Consider the following 18,301-nt stretch of genomic DNA (forward strand, 5'->3'; position numbering starts at 1 on the left):
TACAGGAACTCTTAAAGTTAATATTTTAGGTACATAATAACACGTCAGCGTCGGCTTTGTGGGTACTCTATTACTTAAATTTTAGTGAATATGTCAAGTAGTGATTAGGTCAACTCTTGCGCGTTTCCAGACGTTATGAAGATAGACGGGCTCTTCACCTTCTACAAGCGTCAAATTCCCGTCTTCAAGATCTGGACAAGTCACGGTAATTTGTGCATAAGATCCCCTGTTACCTGTTGCCCTCATAAATCTTCCAGGGTTAATAACAATTACATTTTGAACAACTCTTGCAAAGTACTGTAATTCACTAGGTATAATCATTATGTCAGGGGAGAACCCACCGACAAATTCTGTTAGTCCCAGATAGCTCACGTCTAAATCTGTACCTGATATATGCTCATAAGCTTTTCCCGCATTGTTCTTCGTATTACTAGCTTCCTCGTTTGAGAATTCATTTTTCGGTTTTATTCTAGTACGAATGCTTCCTGGGAAAATGGGGTAATATCTGCGCTGTTGTAAGATATGCTCAGAAACACGATCCAGTCTATACCTTGATGAAGTGCTGCCACCTTTAATGACTTCCTTTAGATCTTTGAACGTATCGACATTCGAACAACCAAAGTATATCTCGTTTATTTGAAAAGAAGAAGGATTAGTCATGCACTTAAAGTTTTTTTTGGGTAACTGTAAAGCCTTTCTATTTAAAGAGGCTTGTGGATATGCAGCATGATTGGAAATCGCGTCTCTTGTAGAGGGTATCAGTATGATTTGAATATGCGGTGATATGGTTTTTAGAATAGGTGTAAATAATTTTAGAAAAAGCTCATCCAATGTTTTTGGCTGCGTTTTGAATTGGGGAAAAACTGGTATTTTACCACTGGCTATTAGAGGGTGAGTTATATCTATGAATGGGCCAAACATTATTAAAACATGAGGTTTTGCTTTGTTATTTATACGGCTAATAAAGTCTTGCAGTAGCTCCAAGGAAAAATTATCGTCGGAAAAGTATGGGCCACATGTGACTATAACCTTCAAAGAAGAACCCTCCAAGTTTGCTTGGCACTGTTGCAATTCTTCTGATGTAGATACTGGCAAGTTTGGGTAAGGTAGTGCTAATGTAGAGTTGACAGTAAAATAATCTCCGTTCGCGTTTTTACCTTTGAACGCCACAATTTGTCCTAAGAAAAAAGAAAGCTCATTTACCTGTGATAGGTCTAGCCTTACTCTTCTTCCAACTCCACCCATCCTTGAAGTCTCTAGGGAAAGAGATTCTGGGTTTAAAAATTTGTCGTAGGTAGGCGAATCTGGAACAATCCTTCCAACAGTATAGATTTCAGACTGGGATTGAATGGTTGGATCAGCGAAATCATTTGGCGATAATTTATAATGATTTTGAATAATCTTGGTAAATGAGTCAATTTGATCATCGAGAACATCGGAAGCTTCCTGTAAATTTTGCCTCATTGTCCTGAATTTATACTTTTTAGCATCATAAAAAGGTTCAACTTTAACCTCATTGGTTGATAGTTCTTCGCCCAGCACAATATCTACATTGGAGTTACCGGACGATACTTCAATGTTTTCAGGGTTGAGGGAATCTAAAATCTTGCCGGCAGTACAATTCTGCTTCAGTGCTGTCGGGGTGTTCGTTGTTGGAGTTTGGAAAGTTGATGGGTTCGGAGACTTAACGTCTGGGTTTTTAACTTGTGACAGAGAATCCTTTATATCCCCGCCATCTCCCAATAAGCCTGGTGTAAACTCTAACTTAAGAGAACCATTTTCCTTTCCATTTGGTTCTGTTTCAGAACTTGCATTGTAAGTTTTCTTGGAATCACTGAGTGAAAAGGGACCATGCAATTTTCTTTTTTTCAAGGTTGGTGTTTTCGGAATATGAAGACCAAACAAAGGACTCGAATTCAAATTTTTTTTTATAACTGGTTTTTTGGTAGATGCGGTTATCTTTGAAGTGGATGAATTCAGATTTGCACGCTTTTCCATTTGTAATTGCAAGAATTTCTTGAACTCATCTATATTCTTGGATGTTAGATCTGTGTGTATTTGATGTCTTTGATTGGAAAATTGCTCCCATTTAATGTACAGATCTTCAACCGTCAGTGCATGTAGTTTCTTTAAGTTTTCTAATGCGGTTACAATCTCTGGTTTATCTGCCTCTGGCCCAAAATGGGTGATGACGTCCATAGACTCACTCATTTTATTTGATACAGTTGCTCTCCGTTTATATTTATATATAAACTCTAGTAAACGAACTAATAATCGACTGTCCTGGTGAAATTTTTATGCTAATATTTTATATATGTATGGAAAAATGATATTAAATATGACTTCAAAGAACTCATACTATTACAATTCTAAGAACAAGCAAAAAGGAACGAGTACTGATGAGACGCGTCACGTCAAAAAAAAAAAAATTAACGCGTCAACAATGCTATTCACTATTCGTTTGAGGCGATGAACATAATCATTTTAAAGACATCTTTAGGTAAGCAATCGAATAACCGTTCAGTTTCTTGTTCAGTAGAGTCTGGAGCAGATTGGAGGAGTCTTAAACAATGTGCTAAGACCACAGCACTAGTAAAGTTCCATGAGGTATTATCACTCCCCATAGTGAAATAGCTCATTGTTTGGATAATTTCTGAGAGGTTAGATTTCTTAAATTGCTGGCAAATGGTAGGAGACAACAGCATTTTCCATAAGGTCTCCATTAAAAAGGTCTCTTTCACACCGGCCGTATCTGGCTGAATTTCTGTAACCAGCATGCTTAGAATTCTTGTTGCTGAATGTTTTTTAAAGAAGTTTGATAGCATTAGATTATCCCGGAACTCCTGTGCTAATTTATATATTTCATTCCCGTAGTCAGAAAACTTATTAAGCATTAAAAGGATTTGTTCCCATACTTCCTCGAACGACATCCTTAATGAAACTCCATCATCATCGGCATTTCCATCTACTTTATTCAAAAATTTCTTCCAAACTAAAAGACTATGGACAAGAATAATGGATTTACTGGAGATTTTCGATGGTATTGATGGCGTATCATCTGTGGATTTCAAAAGCATAATAGCAACAGCCAAAAGTTCATCAAAGCCATTTTCATTTGTCAACCAATTGATCATTTTCTGATTTTGAAAACATATAATTAAGGGTTCGATCAGGTAGTTTATATGTTTCATAGTGAAGGAACCGCTTTTGATTCTGTTTATAGCTTTCAGCATGTGGCTGAAATAAACACTGGAATCCATTGAAGTGTTACCAATAGAATCGACCATTAAAAGATGACTAATTTCATATACAGTTAACGAATCCTTCAAGAAATTATCCATAATAGAAAACTTTGTCGTTTCGGGTTTCTTGTTATTTACCAACTTTAGTCTCTTAGAGTTTATATCTTGTTCAGTTAGGGTTAGCTCTCTCTCTCTCTTTACAGTGGTTCTGTGCTTTTGATCCATATTCTCATCCTCGTCTCCTTTTATTGGTGACATGGTTTCCAAATCAGGTTTCTCGTTTTCGTTTTCAACACTTTTTTTACACTCATTCATTATCTTTGGAGGATCTGTACTAAATTTGACGGTTGGTTCGTTATCGTCTTTCAGTTTTTTTTCGGTATTATCATTACTGTTATGGAAAATCTCACTTAAATTTAGATCTGATTTTGGCGAATTATCCATATCCTGATCGTTTTCTTCCTCTTTTACTGGATTTGGATAATCTAACTGGTAAACACTTACAATTTTTGTCATTTCTGAGAGCTTTTTATCCTTCTCATTATCATCATGAAAAACCACACTATCTGTGCTTGATGTTCTTTTTTGATCAACATTGTTTTTTAATCCCAGTGTTTTATCAGTTTCTAGGCTCTTGAATGGATTAATCATTGTCATTTCCATGTATTTTTTCACATCATTTTCGTCGTCCGCTGCCTCGTCGAAGTCATCATCTCTTTCAAATTTCTTATTGTCAATGGAGGTGAAGCTTACAGAATTCTCCCTCGAAATAATATTTTCTATTCTGAAGCTAGCGTCCTTCTTCTCGAGTTCATGGCAAATTTTCATCTTAGTGGATACAATGTCAAAATCAGTTAACAACTTATCAAAGCGTTCATTATGAAATTTATATATTTCAAAAATCAAATTGAAATAACATGTATAGTCAAACTCTTTGCCATAAACTTGAAAGAGACAATTCAATAACTTGGGCATCAGATCGTTCACTTTTAGTTTTAAAGTGTTATCATGTTTGCTATTCAATTTACGGAAAATTTCTAATAGTAGCTTGAAATTGTAATCGAAGAACACAGTTTTGTATTTCATATAGTATATTTTTGAGTCGGCTGGACAATTGCCGGAATTTAAGAAATTCAATAGCTCCACAATGGATACAATCAAGTTGATTAGTTCATGAGGCTTGTCAGAATTAGTTTTATTCTTAGAGATTTCCATGTAATCAAAATCAATAATAGCATATAGCTCAAGGAGATAGTTTATGGGAATTTCATTTATAAACTTCGGTATTTTTAGAAATGGTTTGAAATCATGTGGTGATTTTATCATAATTTGGCGTAGCTTTTTCAGTATTTTAGCAAATTCGATTTTTGGTACGGATATTGAGGATGATGATTGCTGTGGTTCCGACAATAGTTCCTTCTCTAAATATTGCAGTATCTCTTTGAATTGGGTCAAAAAAGAATCATCATTGAATCTTTTATAAAGGGCCTCGTATTCACCAGGTTTGTTACCACCTTGCATTGAAATCGGAGAAGATGAAATTGAAACGCCGTTCTTATCCATATATTTTTTTATGAGAGGATTAGAGTAACTGTTCGATAATTCGTCAGTCAAATCAATCTGGTTTGAAGAAAAGTCGTCTAGATTATTGTAATTTTCAGGCGTTTTTGTAGTGGCAGTAGAAGGAGGTGCACTAACCTTTCTTTTAATAAAATTATTATTATCTTTCGCGCTACTGTTTGTAACAGGATATGAACTATCCTGATCTCTTGCCCTTTTTTCATTCTCTTTACTTGAATATTCACTAGTTGATCTAAAGTTTGTTTTCAATTTATTCGAAAGCTTATTGGGGATAACATTTCCACCTGTTGTGGTCAAAGGAGGGTTGAGTAGGGCAGTAGAGGATGATTGCGTCGGTTGAGCATAACTTGGAAAATTCCTTTTCTGTTCCAGTAAACTAACTCTTCTTGAAGAAGCGTTGGAAGATTGAGCGTATAAGCGAGTCGCCGTGGTGGAGGTAGAGGCGGTAGATGAGATTCTAGAAACTTGATAGTTTATATTTAAATGAGTGGGGATTGCTAATTCTGTTGCCTTTTTGAGCTGTGGTGAGAAGGAAGAACTTAGTAATTTTCTAGCATTTGTAGGATAACATTTATAAAAATACCAAAAAGTTATTCTCATCGCCTCTCTCACCGTTGTTTGTGAATCTGAAATTCCTTTTTTTAACCATTCTTCAATGTATATGAGATTATTTTCCAACTTTGAAGTTGGGGAAGTCATGGTCGAATTATTAAATAGGAGACTGGAGTCGTTGAACTTAATTAGGAAACTACGCAGCAGTATTGCAGAACAAAATCTCGGTGCTACCGTCTTCTCATTTATTAATAAGAAGGACAACTGGAATAGTTTATTGTGGAAATGATTTATATCAATGATCAATGTAATTAAACAATGAAATGCAGTTTGTGAAGAAATTTTTTTAGTAGAGGATAATAAGTTTTTAAAAATGACGAAGACTTGGTCCAATATTGATAAGGGCAAATGGTCACTTAAAATATGAATTAGTCTCTTGAGGAAAAGCAACGCCGTTAATGATAATGTTGTCCTCAGCGATGAAGTGGCTCTTGAAATCAGTTCAATTAATTGAACCTCCCTCATTGCGGTAACAAATCCTTCTGGGTTGTCTTTGGGGACGTTGCCGGATATGATGTTGTCTAGTTCGATTATATTTGATTGCCTTAGTTTCCAATTTTGTTCCGTTTCTTTTATGCTTTGGAACGGGACCAGTAAGTTTTCTAAATCCTGTTGTAGTTGGCTCAAAGACTCGTAGTTTTTTTTCACGACTGAATCTTTACTGCTTAAGTTGTTTGATAACTGCGGCAACTTCGCCTCAGTTAACAGCAATTGAAACTCGTACTCTTCATCGAACAATGCGGACTTGTCCTCTTGCAATCCACACTGATCTTGTGAACTTGCTAAACTAACAAACTTCTGTTTGAACTTCCCTACTTCCAAGTCGTTGATGAATCCATTTATCAAATCTTGAGAATCCTCGTTGTCCGTTTTCAAATACTTGTACATTATATCAAAAATAAGCTCTATTATTATGTTATTGTAATCGTCATTTGCATGCTCATTTAGGTTATTGTTTAAAAGATTGGTGAACGATAGCATGAAAAATCGCAGTAATTGCAGATGATTTGAATTGTTTTTCTCATTAATCTGGATCAGTTCATCGATAGTCAGTAACGTAGATTTTATCCTGTTCAAGTAATCTTCGTTTTGTTTGTCATTTGGTCTTTGCAAAAAATTTGCCAGAATGGCTTGGATCTTTGATGGATTCACCAAGTAGATTGCTTCAATGGCTTTGATAGATGCTAGCCAGAACTTTTTCTCATTAGGCAATTGAAAGATCAAGTGATTCAGTAATTGCTCAACTAGAGTGTCATTAAATTTTAAGGGAGACTGCATGGCCACTCGCTTGATTAGGTAGCAAAGCGAGGAGTGTGATAGTAGGATTAACCGCGGGTACGAACGGTAGGCGAAATGGCCAGAAATGAACAGTAACGCAGAAAAATAGGCCTGGATTGACGATTCGTTGACTAGCTCCTTTTTTACATGGCCTTTAAACCGCGTGAGCAGTGCCATTTTGTCCTCCATGGGTATAGAATTGTCTTTGAATACAGTGTATAACGGGAAGGAATCATCTGGATGCGTATCAGTGCTGCTTTTGTTATTGTTCTCATTATTAAAGGACAGCATTATTTCCGAAGCATGCGAGGTTCTCCAAAAACCTTAGTGTTTGACGTTGAATATACCTGTCTACCGGCGGAAGGTGAATTTTTATTTCAAAGGTAAATAAATAGATGTTTAACACTTTGAAATGAGTAAACAATCTGATTTTCTTGTAAGAGATGTCAAATGCGCCAATACGCGCCGTCGGGGTAACATCAAATCAATCACTCGAATACTATGGAATTATCGTTTCATTACAAAAGAGTACTATGTACTAATAATATGCTACAGTTATATTATATTGCCAGCGTGGATGTTGATGACAGCGCAGAGTTCATGTTGTTTTCCTTCTGGGTTTTATCTGACTCGGTAGATTGAGGATTAGTATGTAGTTTCAAAGGTTCCGTGAGTAGATGGCCCATCCTTTCTATCTTGGTCCTGAGATAACCCTCTATTTCCTTGGAGTCTATACCTTCGCTGGAGTTCGTCCAGTGGATAGGTACCATGGGCACTCGTTCGACACACTTCAGAAGAGGCGCGTGATCTACCTGTTTTATTTTTTCCGGATTATTTGTCAGCAGCCTGACGTTGCCAATGCCCAGGTCCAGCAAAATGGCCTTGCCCAGCGAGAAGTCCCTAGCATCCACAGGATGTTTCAGCATTAAATTCGCCTGTACAGTATCAGCACCCAAATCTTGCAGGTTGTATGCCTTGAGCTTCTCACCCAACCCGATGCCACGACCCTCTTGTCTTAGATATACGATAACACCATGGCCGCTGCCACCCTGGATGTTGCTTGTGGGCTCGTGATCACATGCAATAAGTCTGCCGGCCCTGTCAAATTGCTCACCACAATCACAACGTGCACTCCAGGCGTTCTCACCGGTGTAACACTCAGAATGTATCCGCACCAACGTGCGGTTGTGGAAGTCCCATGTCGTAGCCTTCGAAGCTAATAGCTCACCTGTAATATCATCAAACTCCAGCGCCAAACCGAGTCTGTCGTCCTCATCTGCCACCGTCCTTCCAGGGTATAACTTGCCGATATAGGCACCCCTGATCATTCTATCTTGCTGCGTCTCGTACAGTCTTCTACGGAATAGCGAGCGCGACCGTATGTCTTCACCAAACACAATCGCCAAATGTTCCTTGTTGTCACGATTATTGCTGTATAGATGTAAAAAGATATCCGGACCCTGTGTGGTGGGGATGCGAGCTCTTGCAACACATTGTACAAAGGGCAAGCCGCCGTCATCCTTACCACCTCCCGCACTACCAACCTCATTTTTGCTACTATCCTGATTAACGCTTTTGATCTTTTCCATTGTCATCTTGTAGTTTTGTTGTACTATTATGTATAAATTTCTTTGTAATGAATGACTCAATCATCGTGTACACCAGCACAGCAACTTCCTTATATATACTATACTTGTTGGCGCCCACCCCACAAGAGGCGTCCGACTAATTTCTGACAAATCGTAAAAAGAAAAAGAAAAACTTGAAGGAAAAAAAAGAAAAGCCTTAGACCTATTGTCTTGTCTCTAAAATTATCAATATACCCTACTTTTTTCTTTCATAACCTTTTACTCCTGATATATACCCTATCGCTCTATACGGAACCCCTCCTTTTTTTTTTTTGGTGTGGATCAGCTCGCTCAGTTAAAAAACAACAAGAGCAGAGAATTAAGTACCGGGCATATATAACCACAGAGTGTAAGCAGTATAAACATCACTCCCCACCCAAGTCCGGCGCCCCTTTAGTAACAAAACATCAACTGATCGGGTAACTTAGAGACAGAGCATCAGTATATATACCCGCCATGTCACAGTTCTTCGAAGCTGCTACTCCCGTTGCAATCCCTACAAGCAATGCCAACGGCGGCACCAGTGATGCCGGCAGCGCCGCCACTGGCGCCGCCCCTGTTGTTGGCGCCACCTCTCAACCTACCATCAATCATAGGCTATTGCTGTCTCTGAAAGAGGCTGCCAAGATCATTGGCACCAAGGGCTCTACCATCTCACGCATAAGAGCTTCCAACTCCGTCAAGATTGGTATTTCTGAAAAGGTACCCGGTTGTTCCGACAGAATTCTATCCTGTGCAGGTAATGTAATTAATGTGGCGAACGCCATCGGTGATATTGTTGACGTGCTCAACAAGCGGAATCCCGAGAATGAGGATGCCGCTGAAGGCGAGATCGAGGAGCACTATAACTTCCATTTCCTGAACCATATTTTGCCAGCTCCCTCTAAGGGCGAAATTAGAGACCTGCAACAACTAGAAAACATTGGTTATGTGAGGCTCATTGTGGCAAATTCCCACATCTCTTCGATCATCGGCAAGGCTGGCGCCACCATTAAGTCTCTTATCAATAAGCACGGCGTCAAGATTGTGGCCTCCAAGGACTTCTTGCCTGCTAGTGACGAGAGAATCATTGAGATCCAAGGTTTTCCAGGTTCCATCACGAACGTACTCATTGAAATCAGCGAGATTATTTTGAGTGATGTTGACGTGAGATTCAGCACAGAAAGATCTTATTTTCCTCATTTAAAAAAGTCGTCTGGTGAACCTACCCCCGCTTCTAGTTCTTCCAACACTAAAATTGAATTGAAGATCCCAGAACTTTACGTGGGTGCCATTATTGGTCGTGGAATGAACAGAATCAAAAACTTGAAAACTTTTACTAAAACTAATATTGTTGTGGAAAGGAAGGATGATGACGACAAGGACGAAAATTTTAGAAAATTCATAATCACAAGTAAATTCCCGAAGAATGTAAAACTCGCTGAATCCATGCTTTTGAAAAACCTGAATACCGAAATTGAGAAGCGTGAAAACTATAAGAGAAAGCTGGAAGCCTCGGAAGGAAGTACCACTGCTGTTTCTGAACATTCCGATGTTCCTTCCTCTTCCGAAGAGAAGGAAGAAGTGCAGGAGGAACATGACAATGAAGGACAACAGTAGTAGTAGACATGTGCTCATGTGCGCGCGCACACAGACAAAACAAACTATCATCTTAACGAATAATGTTGCATCATTACTAGTTTAAACTGTATTTTATTAAAGAGAAAAAAAAGGATTTAATGTATATATATGTATATGTATATATATTTGTATAGAAAACCTTCTATAAATACTTAATAAAGCTGTTGTATTCTCCTGTATTATAATCTGAATCCATCATTACAGCATTTCGCGCATCGCCGGATGGAGGCACAGAGAGAGGGAAGGGGAAGATAACATGAAAAAATCGTAAGATTAAGGCAATAGTATAAACAAACAAACAACTACAGCCTTGGAACATAGACTATCTTCATGGATGAATGATAAACTTCAAAAAGAGCACAGAGATAAAGACACCACTTCCCAATTTAATGATTTTACGCCGCCGCATATGAGTATAGACTTCCATTCAAATAACAATAGCAATATCATCGAGACTATTGGTGTTTCCAAAAGACTTGGCAACTCCGTACTAAGCGAACTAGATTCTAGAGCTACTTCGAAGTTTGAATTCCTAAAAGACCAATCCCAGCAACAACATAACGGTAATAAGAGCGGCGAACAGAAATTGGACTCGTATAATATCAATGAGTTTTTCCAAGCAAAGCATGATTCTCAATTTGGTCAGATGGAGTCGTTAGACACGCATTATACGCTCTTGCATACACCTAAGAGGAAATCTCAGAATGCAATTCCACAGGACCGGCCCGAATCGATGAAAAGGTCAAGGCCTTCACGTTCGATTCCATACACTACCCCAGTGGTCAATGATATCACAAGAAGAATACGAAGGTTGAAGCTGCGCAACTCGTTGGTCAATGGTAATGACATTGTAGCCAGAGCAAGATCTATGCAAGCGAAGTCTAATGTTAATTCGATAAAGAACACGCCATTGTCAAAACCCAAACCGTTCATACCCAAGCCAAACTTTCTAATGCCCACGACAAATTCTTTAAACAAGATCAACTCTACTCATCGTAATGCATCGTCCTCTTCTTCTTCCTCCTCCTCATCAGCTCCATCGATCCCAAAATCTAAAGTACCCAGATCTTCATCAATAAGAGATTTACACACCAGAAGCAAACCACCAGAACGCACACCGGTTGCGCAAGGAACAAGTTCTCAATTGAAGAATTCAATTTCCGTCTTTGATAGACTTTACAAGCAAACAACGTTCTCTAGGTCGACATCTATGAAAAATTTATCATCAGAAACTCAGACAAAATCCAAAGAAAACATCAATTCAAAGACTCGACTGGTAAAGAGTAAGACAAGCGGCTCATTGTCCAGTCATCTCAAGCAGAATGCGGCTACTAGCTCAAAGAATGAAAGGCCCATTTGGCGATGAAGAAATTGCATTTTATAAGAAACATGTCATGTGACGACATTTTAAAAGCGGGAAAGAATACTACTAATATAAAACTATTTACTGGATATTTAGAATTTTTTTCTTCTTTATACGTAAAAGTTGCTTAAAACATTTTCATTGTTTTCTTTTTTTTTTGGAATCTTTGATTCTTGTTGAAAAGAATTTCTAAAAATATAGGAGGATAATAATATTATCAAAAACAAATCGTGTCACTCATTAGACACCAAAAATCAAAAGAAAAAAAAAGAAGAAATAAAGTGTAAGAGAGAGAATTCAAATAAATCAAGTCAAATTAGACTTATTTGAACTTCTTACCAAACAAGATCATTTGCAGTTGATCGTACATTGAGATAACACCAGCACCTGCAACACCTCTGAGAATATTAGCACCACAACCCTTGAATAGAGAACTGACACCTTCAGCGGCAACAATCTTTCTCATACAGTCAAAGGCACCATCGTACTTAACAGCTTGGCCAGAAGTCATCATCATTCTTCTTCTGACGGTATCCAATGGGTAAGAACATGTGGAAGCACCAGTAGTAACAACCCAACCTAACAAGAATGAAGCCAAGAATGAACCTTCCAAAGAACCAGTCAACAATAGAGGCTTCAAAGAATCGTACATACCGAAGTATAGACCTCTGTAGACAACAATACCAACAACAGAAGGTAAGAAACCTCTGTAAAGACCAGCAATACCATCAGACTTCAAGGTCTTCTTGTAGACGTCAACCAAACCGTTGAATTGACGAGCACCACCCTTCTTGGAGGACTTGGAGTCAGCAGCCAGTCTAGTTCTTGCGTAATCCAAAGAGTAAACAAACATCAAGGACAACGCACCAGCAGCACCACCAGAAGCCAAGTTACCGGCAAACCACTTAGTGTAACCTTCTTCCTTCTTGAAACCAAACATGGCTTTAATCTTGTCCTTGAAAGCGAAATTCAAAGCTTGAGTAGGGAAATAACGAATAACGTTAGCAGTGTTACCTCTCCAGAATGAGATGATACCTTCCTGCTTGGCAGTTCTCTTGAAACAGTCCAAGATACCAGCGTACTTTTTGTCTAGGGTACCTTGCTTCAACATTTCATCTTGGTTTTGAATCAAAAGCTTGACTCTTTCAATGGGAGAGGCAGCAGTCTTAGCGACGGCAGCACTGACACCACCCATTAAGAAATCAATCAAAAAGTTTGATTCCTTCTTTGGAGCTGAGGCTGATGGTAATGGGGTTTTGACTTGGGCGTTAGAGGACATGGCTATTTGTCTGTATTTATGTTAATGTATGATTTCGAGGTTTAAAAATGCACACAAAAAAAGAACAACAACAAATTACAAATAATATAGAGAGGCTCCTTTGATTTGTTGATGTATTGCAATGTACGTATAACCAACAGTGAAAAAAGTACTCTTATTTCAGTGCGATATCGTGAAAAATTAAATATTGGAAACTCAAATGGTATTTATATTCTGCGACGACATGGGCCCGATCGACGGAGACATGTCCCCGATAATCGCAGCTCACCCTCTGAGAGTGGGGGCCTCTCATTGGCCGGTGCTCTGCACCAATCAGGACAGCGCATTTACCGCCTTTCATTTGTTCCCGCAAGGAAATATGTACGTATATCGTGATCTTTACATTAAAATGGGAAATTACGCCTATATACGTAATGGATACTTATTTATATATATAGATATAAATATATATATATAAAGAACAGGGTGATTGAAAAAAATGCATTATAGAAAGTCCATCAATTAGGCAGCTTTTGTCGCAAGTTTTGTTGTTCTTGAACGACTTTATTCAGCTGTTCCTCATTTTTAAAGTCTTGCCTCCAATTACAGATGGAACAATGTAACTGTTTGCCCCAGAAAACAGGAACCAGCGGTATGAACCAAATAGTGAAAAATTCCTTTCTTTTTATGGGGCACACGCTATAATTATGACAGTTCGGACAGTACAGACTCTGATGTCCTGGCACAGAATCGTATGAAGAGTCGAAACTCTTCATACCACATACAATGGGGATGAACGACATGATGACAGTACTGTTGGTGTTTTCTATTGATGTCTGTGAGGGAAATTATCGTAAATAGATTCTTCTTGTCAACGTTTTTTACCTCTACTTCAGCCGCTTGTTTTATATATAGGGGGATATCATAAAAACGGAGGGAAAGGGAAAAAGGGAAGGGGATATGTGGCTAATGCGCATCTTCGTATGTGTGTACAACCATTGAATCTTTTCACAGCATAATTTGTTACCCGCAATGAAGTATTTCTCATCACTTTTCTTCTTTCAACATCTTCCTTTTTTCTGCTTCCTTATGACAATCAAAATGACTAAAACTAGATTGCTCGTATTTTCTTCGAGGTACGGGATGCCGGCTCCGCCGTCGTCACATTCTCTCCTGCCGGGAAAGACCGGCGCACACGGAAAAAGGCGTACGTAGAGTCGGGCGGTAACGGAGCCATCCGTCGCTGATAATTACCCCTTGCAGCGACTCCACTGGCCCTACCACGGCTACAACCCATACCCCACATTAGAGTACTTACCGTTTTACTCCGGGCTCTGCCGTCGTACATGCATACGCGTCCTGCAGGTATACCCTAAGCTCGCATACAATCATTCGTAGAAAACAGGAAATCTTGTGTATGTAATCATAAGCATGAAATCTGGTGGTTCGAACTATTCTGATACAGAGATACTGGTTTTTTTGTTCCGTCCTGCGTTATTCCTTATATGTCTCTGCCGCTCCCGTAACCTTTTTTTTTCTTCCCTTACTTGATATTTAGTGCTACGATATTGGGTGACTAAGTAGGCCAAATGGCAAAAAGTAGGGACTCCATATCATAGGTAGTTTTGGTTTTTCGTTTTCTCTTTTCATATCGACGACTTCCCACACAAATAGGCGCAGTGATTTCTTTATCTGAGCTTCGGAAAAAAAACCAACCATTTTTCATGCAGTTAGTTGGTTAGTTAGTTATTTTGATTATCTGTGTGGTTCCATTCCTGCATAAAAATAAACACAATCTCAATACGCCATACGTTGACTCCATTTCTTGGTCGTTTTATTATATTTTTTTCCTGTACTAATTTCTGCGTGGGACTCCCTTTATTGTAACTTTTAAGGTTTCAGCCCACATACATGCAATTTTTATCTTTTCTTTTTTTTTTTTTCGTTGTTGTGTTTCTTAAGAGAACTTCAATTGTTTAAAAGGAATTAAGCAGATTATATATATGCGTCCCTTACTCTCTAGTTTTGTTCTTTATTCTTTGGCTTCCTCTTGTTTCAGAATTATTTTTTTTAACTTGCGTGTCATCTTGTTTAGTAATATATAGAAATTATAATAACAATAAAGCTAATGTGCGCTAACATCCCTGAATTTGATTCTTTTTACGAGAATGAAAATATAAATTACAACTTAGAATCGCTCACACCATTAAACTGTGATATCAATTCGCCCTTTTTCCCCATTAATAACAATGACATCAATGTTAACGCTTACAATGATGAAAGTTTAACTTACTCCAACTTTTTGTTATCTTATAAGGATAAGCTGAGTGCTACAACTAATAAAAACAATAGCATCAATAATAATAGTAATAATATTAATAATAATAGTAATAATAATAGTAATAGTAATAATCTACTCGGTAATGGTATCAGTCAGATGGCTTTTTTACTCGATTACCCCTCTACTCTCAATGAGCCGCAGTTTGCAGTAAATTGTAAAGACATTTACAAAAAGGACATATCGACACCCTCCTCATTAGTATCAAGCTTGCCATCTGCTAAATTTTCTTTATCCTTATCGAATTCGCCTTCTCCTCCTCCTCCTCCACCAACGTCTTCCTCTTTGGAGCAGAAGGAAACATCGACTTCTAATACCAGCACGATCGGCGACACATTTGCCGATCCTATCACATTCGAAAAGGAGACTTTGCCCCAAACACAAGAGTTGACCTTAGAAAACCTGAACAATCAACTGAACTATCCTGATTTTACGATAAATGCCATTGAGCAAGATCCTGTCCCATCTTTTTCGTCATCATCTTCATCTTCAGAATCAACGGCATCTTGCGGCAGGAAAAGGAAAGCCTGTCATGATTCATTCACAAACTCGTCGCCTTCTTCGTCTTCTGAGTCCAAGAAAATTTCCGATTCAAGATTATCTGCCGAAGGTTTGGCGAAAGTGCTAAACTTAGAATCTCCCGAAGAAGCCTTAAAACGAGAACGGTTTATATTGGGTATTTTCCAGAATGAACTAAATTACCCGCTAGGTTACAAGACGTGGATCAGGGATACTACAAAAGAATACAGGACGAAGTTGATCAACCAACTGCACGAACGAGTGAAGGTAAAATACCCTGAATACAACCAGTCCATATTGGAAACTATTATTAGGCGAGGTACCTACTACATGATGCAGAGCAGGTTGAGAAGGGAAAGAAGAATGAAACTTAAAGAACGTAAAAGAACAACCTAATTTATAACTTAAAAAAATGCATTATATACTTCATCCGTATATAGAACTCACTCACTCACTCTTAGACATAAAAAGAAAAATATAAAAATGAACCGGTTTTCATACCATAATCTGTTTTCCTGTTTCAATTTGAATTGGCCGGAAAGATTAAGTACTGTAAAAAAAAAAGAAAATTAACATCAGAATTTTAATATGGTACATATAGTTAAAAATTTTACAACCCAGCTCTCATTGGGCTCTTACCACCTACGACCTCCTCCTTTATTAGAATCTGGTAAATGATGTTTTCTTTTTAGACTGTTTCATCAGCTTAGCCTTTTTATAGACATGATGTCTACCGTCTCTCCAACCAGAAGTAGTTATCTTTTTCAAAGGAGCTTTTTCAGTAACCTTTTTCTCCTCAATCTCTACGTCAATTCCTTGCTCTTCCTTTTTCTTCAGATCTTCTATTTTTTGCTTTAGTAAGTCTTCCTTTAGTTTATCAGATATTCTTTGTTCACGTGCATCTACTGCTTTTTGGAAAACTCCACGTCTTTTGATAGATTTAGCGTTAAGATGACTGCTAGCACGTAATGATTTGGCCATGTTTGTTAGTTCTCGTGACTTTTTTGTCTAATTTTATACGTTCAACTTCTCGTATGCTAATAAAATTTATACAGCGGATGGTTATTCCAATTTTTAGTTATGAAAATTTTTCTAGAATCTCATCGCTCTGTCCTGGCCGCAAAAAGAAAAAGGAGAGTAAATTAAGTATTTTTCAGGACAGTATTCACCCCCACCTCCAAAATATTTACACCTGTACATCCTAGAAATTTTGGAAAGTTTTTTTAGTTAAAGATTCTTAATCCTCCAAGTTATGAGGCGCCATCTATGTAGGAAACTAGGCAGCCGAACTTTGTAAACGCTTGCAGAAGGGATGTCCCGCTAGAGGGAGAGAGCGCCTACTGTTCTATCTCCCGCCTACCTTTGTTATCGTCATGGGAATTGCGCGGACCGAGTTCGACTAGCCAGTCTCACTACACATTAGTAATTTCTTAGACTCCTCTTGGATACTACCGTATCTACATTGGGATACTAATAGTACATTTTAACATTACTAGTATTTGGTTGATACATTCATATAAGCGAATAGAAAAGTCACCAATAAATTTAGAGGAAAATGTATGTTTAACAGCGATATTATACTTTCAGACCTTCCATACTATAGTACATCGGGAAAGATGTGGTAAACATCATTTATCTAAACAGACCAAAGAAGAAATAGATGTTGAACAAATGACTGCTGACTCTTGAATAATGGGTAGCAGCATTCACAAAGGAGGATGAAGTAAATTTCACAGCCCAAATGAGCCATCATGGTGGTTTAAATTCAGGGTTTTTGGCAGCAATTGATACATGCCGGCTGACCAGAAGCATTGATGGACTGATTGAGACTATAGTTCACAAATCCCGAGATAACATTCTGTACTTTTGAGGTTGTTTTGATATCCTGGTTCGAAAAGAAACACTTTTACTAACATCAATTTGCAAAACATTTTGCAAAGTTCTTTTTTACTCAGGGCTAACTTGCGTACTCAAAAGAGACTTGCCGCTTCTGTTGTCGGTGTTGGTAAGAGAAAGGTTTGGTTAGACCCAAACGAAACCTCTGAAATTGCCCAAGCCAACTCTAGAAACGCCATTAGAAAATTGGTCAAGAACGGAACCATCGTCAAGAAGGCTGTTACTGTCCACTCTAAATCTAGAACTAGAGCCCACGCTCAATCCAAGAGAGAAGGTCGTCACAGTGGTTACGGTAAGAGAAAAGGTACTAGAGAAGCTCGTTTACCATCCCAAGTCGTCTGGATCAGAAGATTACGTGTCTTGAGAAGATTATTGGCCAAGTACCGTGACGCTGGTAAGATTGACAAGCATTTGTACCACGTCTTGTACAAGGAATCTAAGGGTAATGCCTTCAAGCACAAGAGAGCTTTGGTTGAACACATTATTCAAGCTAAGGCTGATGCTCAACGTGAAAAGGCTTTGAACGAAGAAGCTGAAGCTAGAAGATTGAAGAACAGAGCAGCTCGTGACAGAAGAGCTCAAAGAGTTGCTGAAAAGAGAGATGCTTTGTTGAAGGAAGACGCTTAATTAATTGTAAATAATTAATTAAGAAATTATGTACGTTCTCATTGTTCTATATATGTTTTATTTTCTCTAAAATGTACCAAATACAATAATAGTGCCAAAAAAATAATAAATAGCTGAGAGGGAATCGTTCATAGTTTATGAATATTGAATAACAACCCTGTAAAAAGGGATAATAAAGTCCTAGCTATCGTTTCGCTCCATAAGTAAAATCTAACACAAGTAATTCACCCATCTAGACGAAGCTCACAAATCCTTTATGGAATTGTGTAATATTGGTATATATTCAGGGCGCCCAGGAATGCATTGACTGCTTATTATGGGGAGAATAAGACGTCACGG

The 18,301-nt window shown here is 38.2% G+C and overlaps 10 protein-coding genes across 10 annotated transcripts; 4 read left to right on the forward strand and 6 right to left on the reverse strand.

The window, feature by feature from the left end:
* Window positions 1-93: 93 nt before the first annotated feature.
* POL12 (DNA-directed DNA polymerase alpha subunit POL12) lies at window positions 94-2,211 on the reverse strand (the record flags this gene model as incomplete). The annotated part of the gene is made up of 1 exon (XM_056222064.1): window positions 94-2,211. The coding sequence occupies one exon, from the start codon at window positions 2,209-2,211 to the stop codon at window positions 94-96; it is 2,118 nt and encodes a 705-aa protein (XP_056080326.1).
* Window positions 2,212-2,453: 242 nt separating this feature from the next.
* Window positions 2,454-7,004, reverse strand: STU1 (Stu1p; the record flags this gene model as incomplete). Its single annotated transcript, XM_056222075.1, has 1 exon — window positions 2,454-7,004. One exon carries the CDS (start codon window positions 7,002-7,004, stop codon window positions 2,454-2,456), a length of 4,551 nt encoding a protein of 1,516 aa, XP_056080327.1.
* A 269-nt stretch (window positions 7,005-7,273) lies between these two features.
* Window positions 7,274-8,308, reverse strand: RIB1 (GTP cyclohydrolase II; the record flags this gene model as incomplete). Its single annotated transcript, XM_056222086.1, has 1 exon — window positions 7,274-8,308. One exon carries the CDS (start codon window positions 8,306-8,308, stop codon window positions 7,274-7,276), a length of 1,035 nt encoding a protein of 344 aa, XP_056080328.1.
* Window positions 8,309-8,797: 489 nt separating this feature from the next.
* Window positions 8,798-9,940, forward strand: HEK2 (Hek2p; the record flags this gene model as incomplete). Its single annotated transcript, XM_056222097.1, has 1 exon — window positions 8,798-9,940. One exon carries the CDS (start codon window positions 8,798-8,800, stop codon window positions 9,938-9,940), a length of 1,143 nt encoding a protein of 380 aa, XP_056080329.1.
* Window positions 9,941-10,295: 355 nt separating this feature from the next.
* On the forward strand, window positions 10,296-11,327 carry SHE1 (She1p; the record flags this gene model as incomplete). The annotated part of the gene is made up of 1 exon (XM_056222108.1): window positions 10,296-11,327. One exon carries the CDS (start codon window positions 10,296-10,298, stop codon window positions 11,325-11,327), a length of 1,032 nt encoding a protein of 343 aa, XP_056080330.1.
* A 319-nt stretch (window positions 11,328-11,646) lies between these two features.
* Window positions 11,647-12,603, reverse strand: PET9 (ADP/ATP carrier protein PET9; the record flags this gene model as incomplete). The annotated part of the gene is made up of 1 exon (XM_056222119.1): window positions 11,647-12,603. The coding sequence occupies one exon, from the start codon at window positions 12,601-12,603 to the stop codon at window positions 11,647-11,649; it is 957 nt and encodes a 318-aa protein (XP_056080331.1).
* Window positions 12,604-13,100: 497 nt separating this feature from the next.
* SMKI02G0830 (uncharacterized protein) lies at window positions 13,101-13,385 on the reverse strand (the record flags this gene model as incomplete). The annotated part of the gene is made up of 1 exon (XM_056222130.1): window positions 13,101-13,385. One exon carries the CDS (start codon window positions 13,383-13,385, stop codon window positions 13,101-13,103), a length of 285 nt encoding a protein of 94 aa, XP_056080332.1.
* A 1,325-nt stretch (window positions 13,386-14,710) lies between these two features.
* On the forward strand, window positions 14,711-15,835 carry SMKI02G0840 (uncharacterized protein; the record flags this gene model as incomplete). Its single annotated transcript, XM_056222142.1, has 1 exon — window positions 14,711-15,835. The coding sequence occupies one exon, from the start codon at window positions 14,711-14,713 to the stop codon at window positions 15,833-15,835; it is 1,125 nt and encodes a 374-aa protein (XP_056080333.1).
* A 264-nt stretch (window positions 15,836-16,099) lies between these two features.
* Window positions 16,100-16,420, reverse strand: SMKI02G0850 (uncharacterized protein; the record flags this gene model as incomplete). Its single annotated transcript, XM_056222153.1, has 1 exon — window positions 16,100-16,420. The coding sequence occupies one exon, from the start codon at window positions 16,418-16,420 to the stop codon at window positions 16,100-16,102; it is 321 nt and encodes a 106-aa protein (XP_056080334.1).
* A 574-nt stretch (window positions 16,421-16,994) lies between these two features.
* Window positions 16,995-17,962, forward strand: RPL19B (60S ribosomal protein eL19; the record flags this gene model as incomplete). Its single annotated transcript, XM_056222164.1, has 2 exons — window positions 16,995-16,996; window positions 17,395-17,962. Coding segments are annotated over 2 exons (570 nt in total).
* Window positions 17,963-18,301: the final 339 nt, after the last annotated feature.

This window comes from Saccharomyces mikatae, assembly GCF_947241705.1.
Source record: "Saccharomyces mikatae IFO 1815 strain IFO1815 genome assembly, chromosome: 2".
Lineage (NCBI taxonomy): Eukaryota > Fungi > Ascomycota > Saccharomycetes > Saccharomycetales > Saccharomycetaceae > Saccharomyces > Saccharomyces mikatae.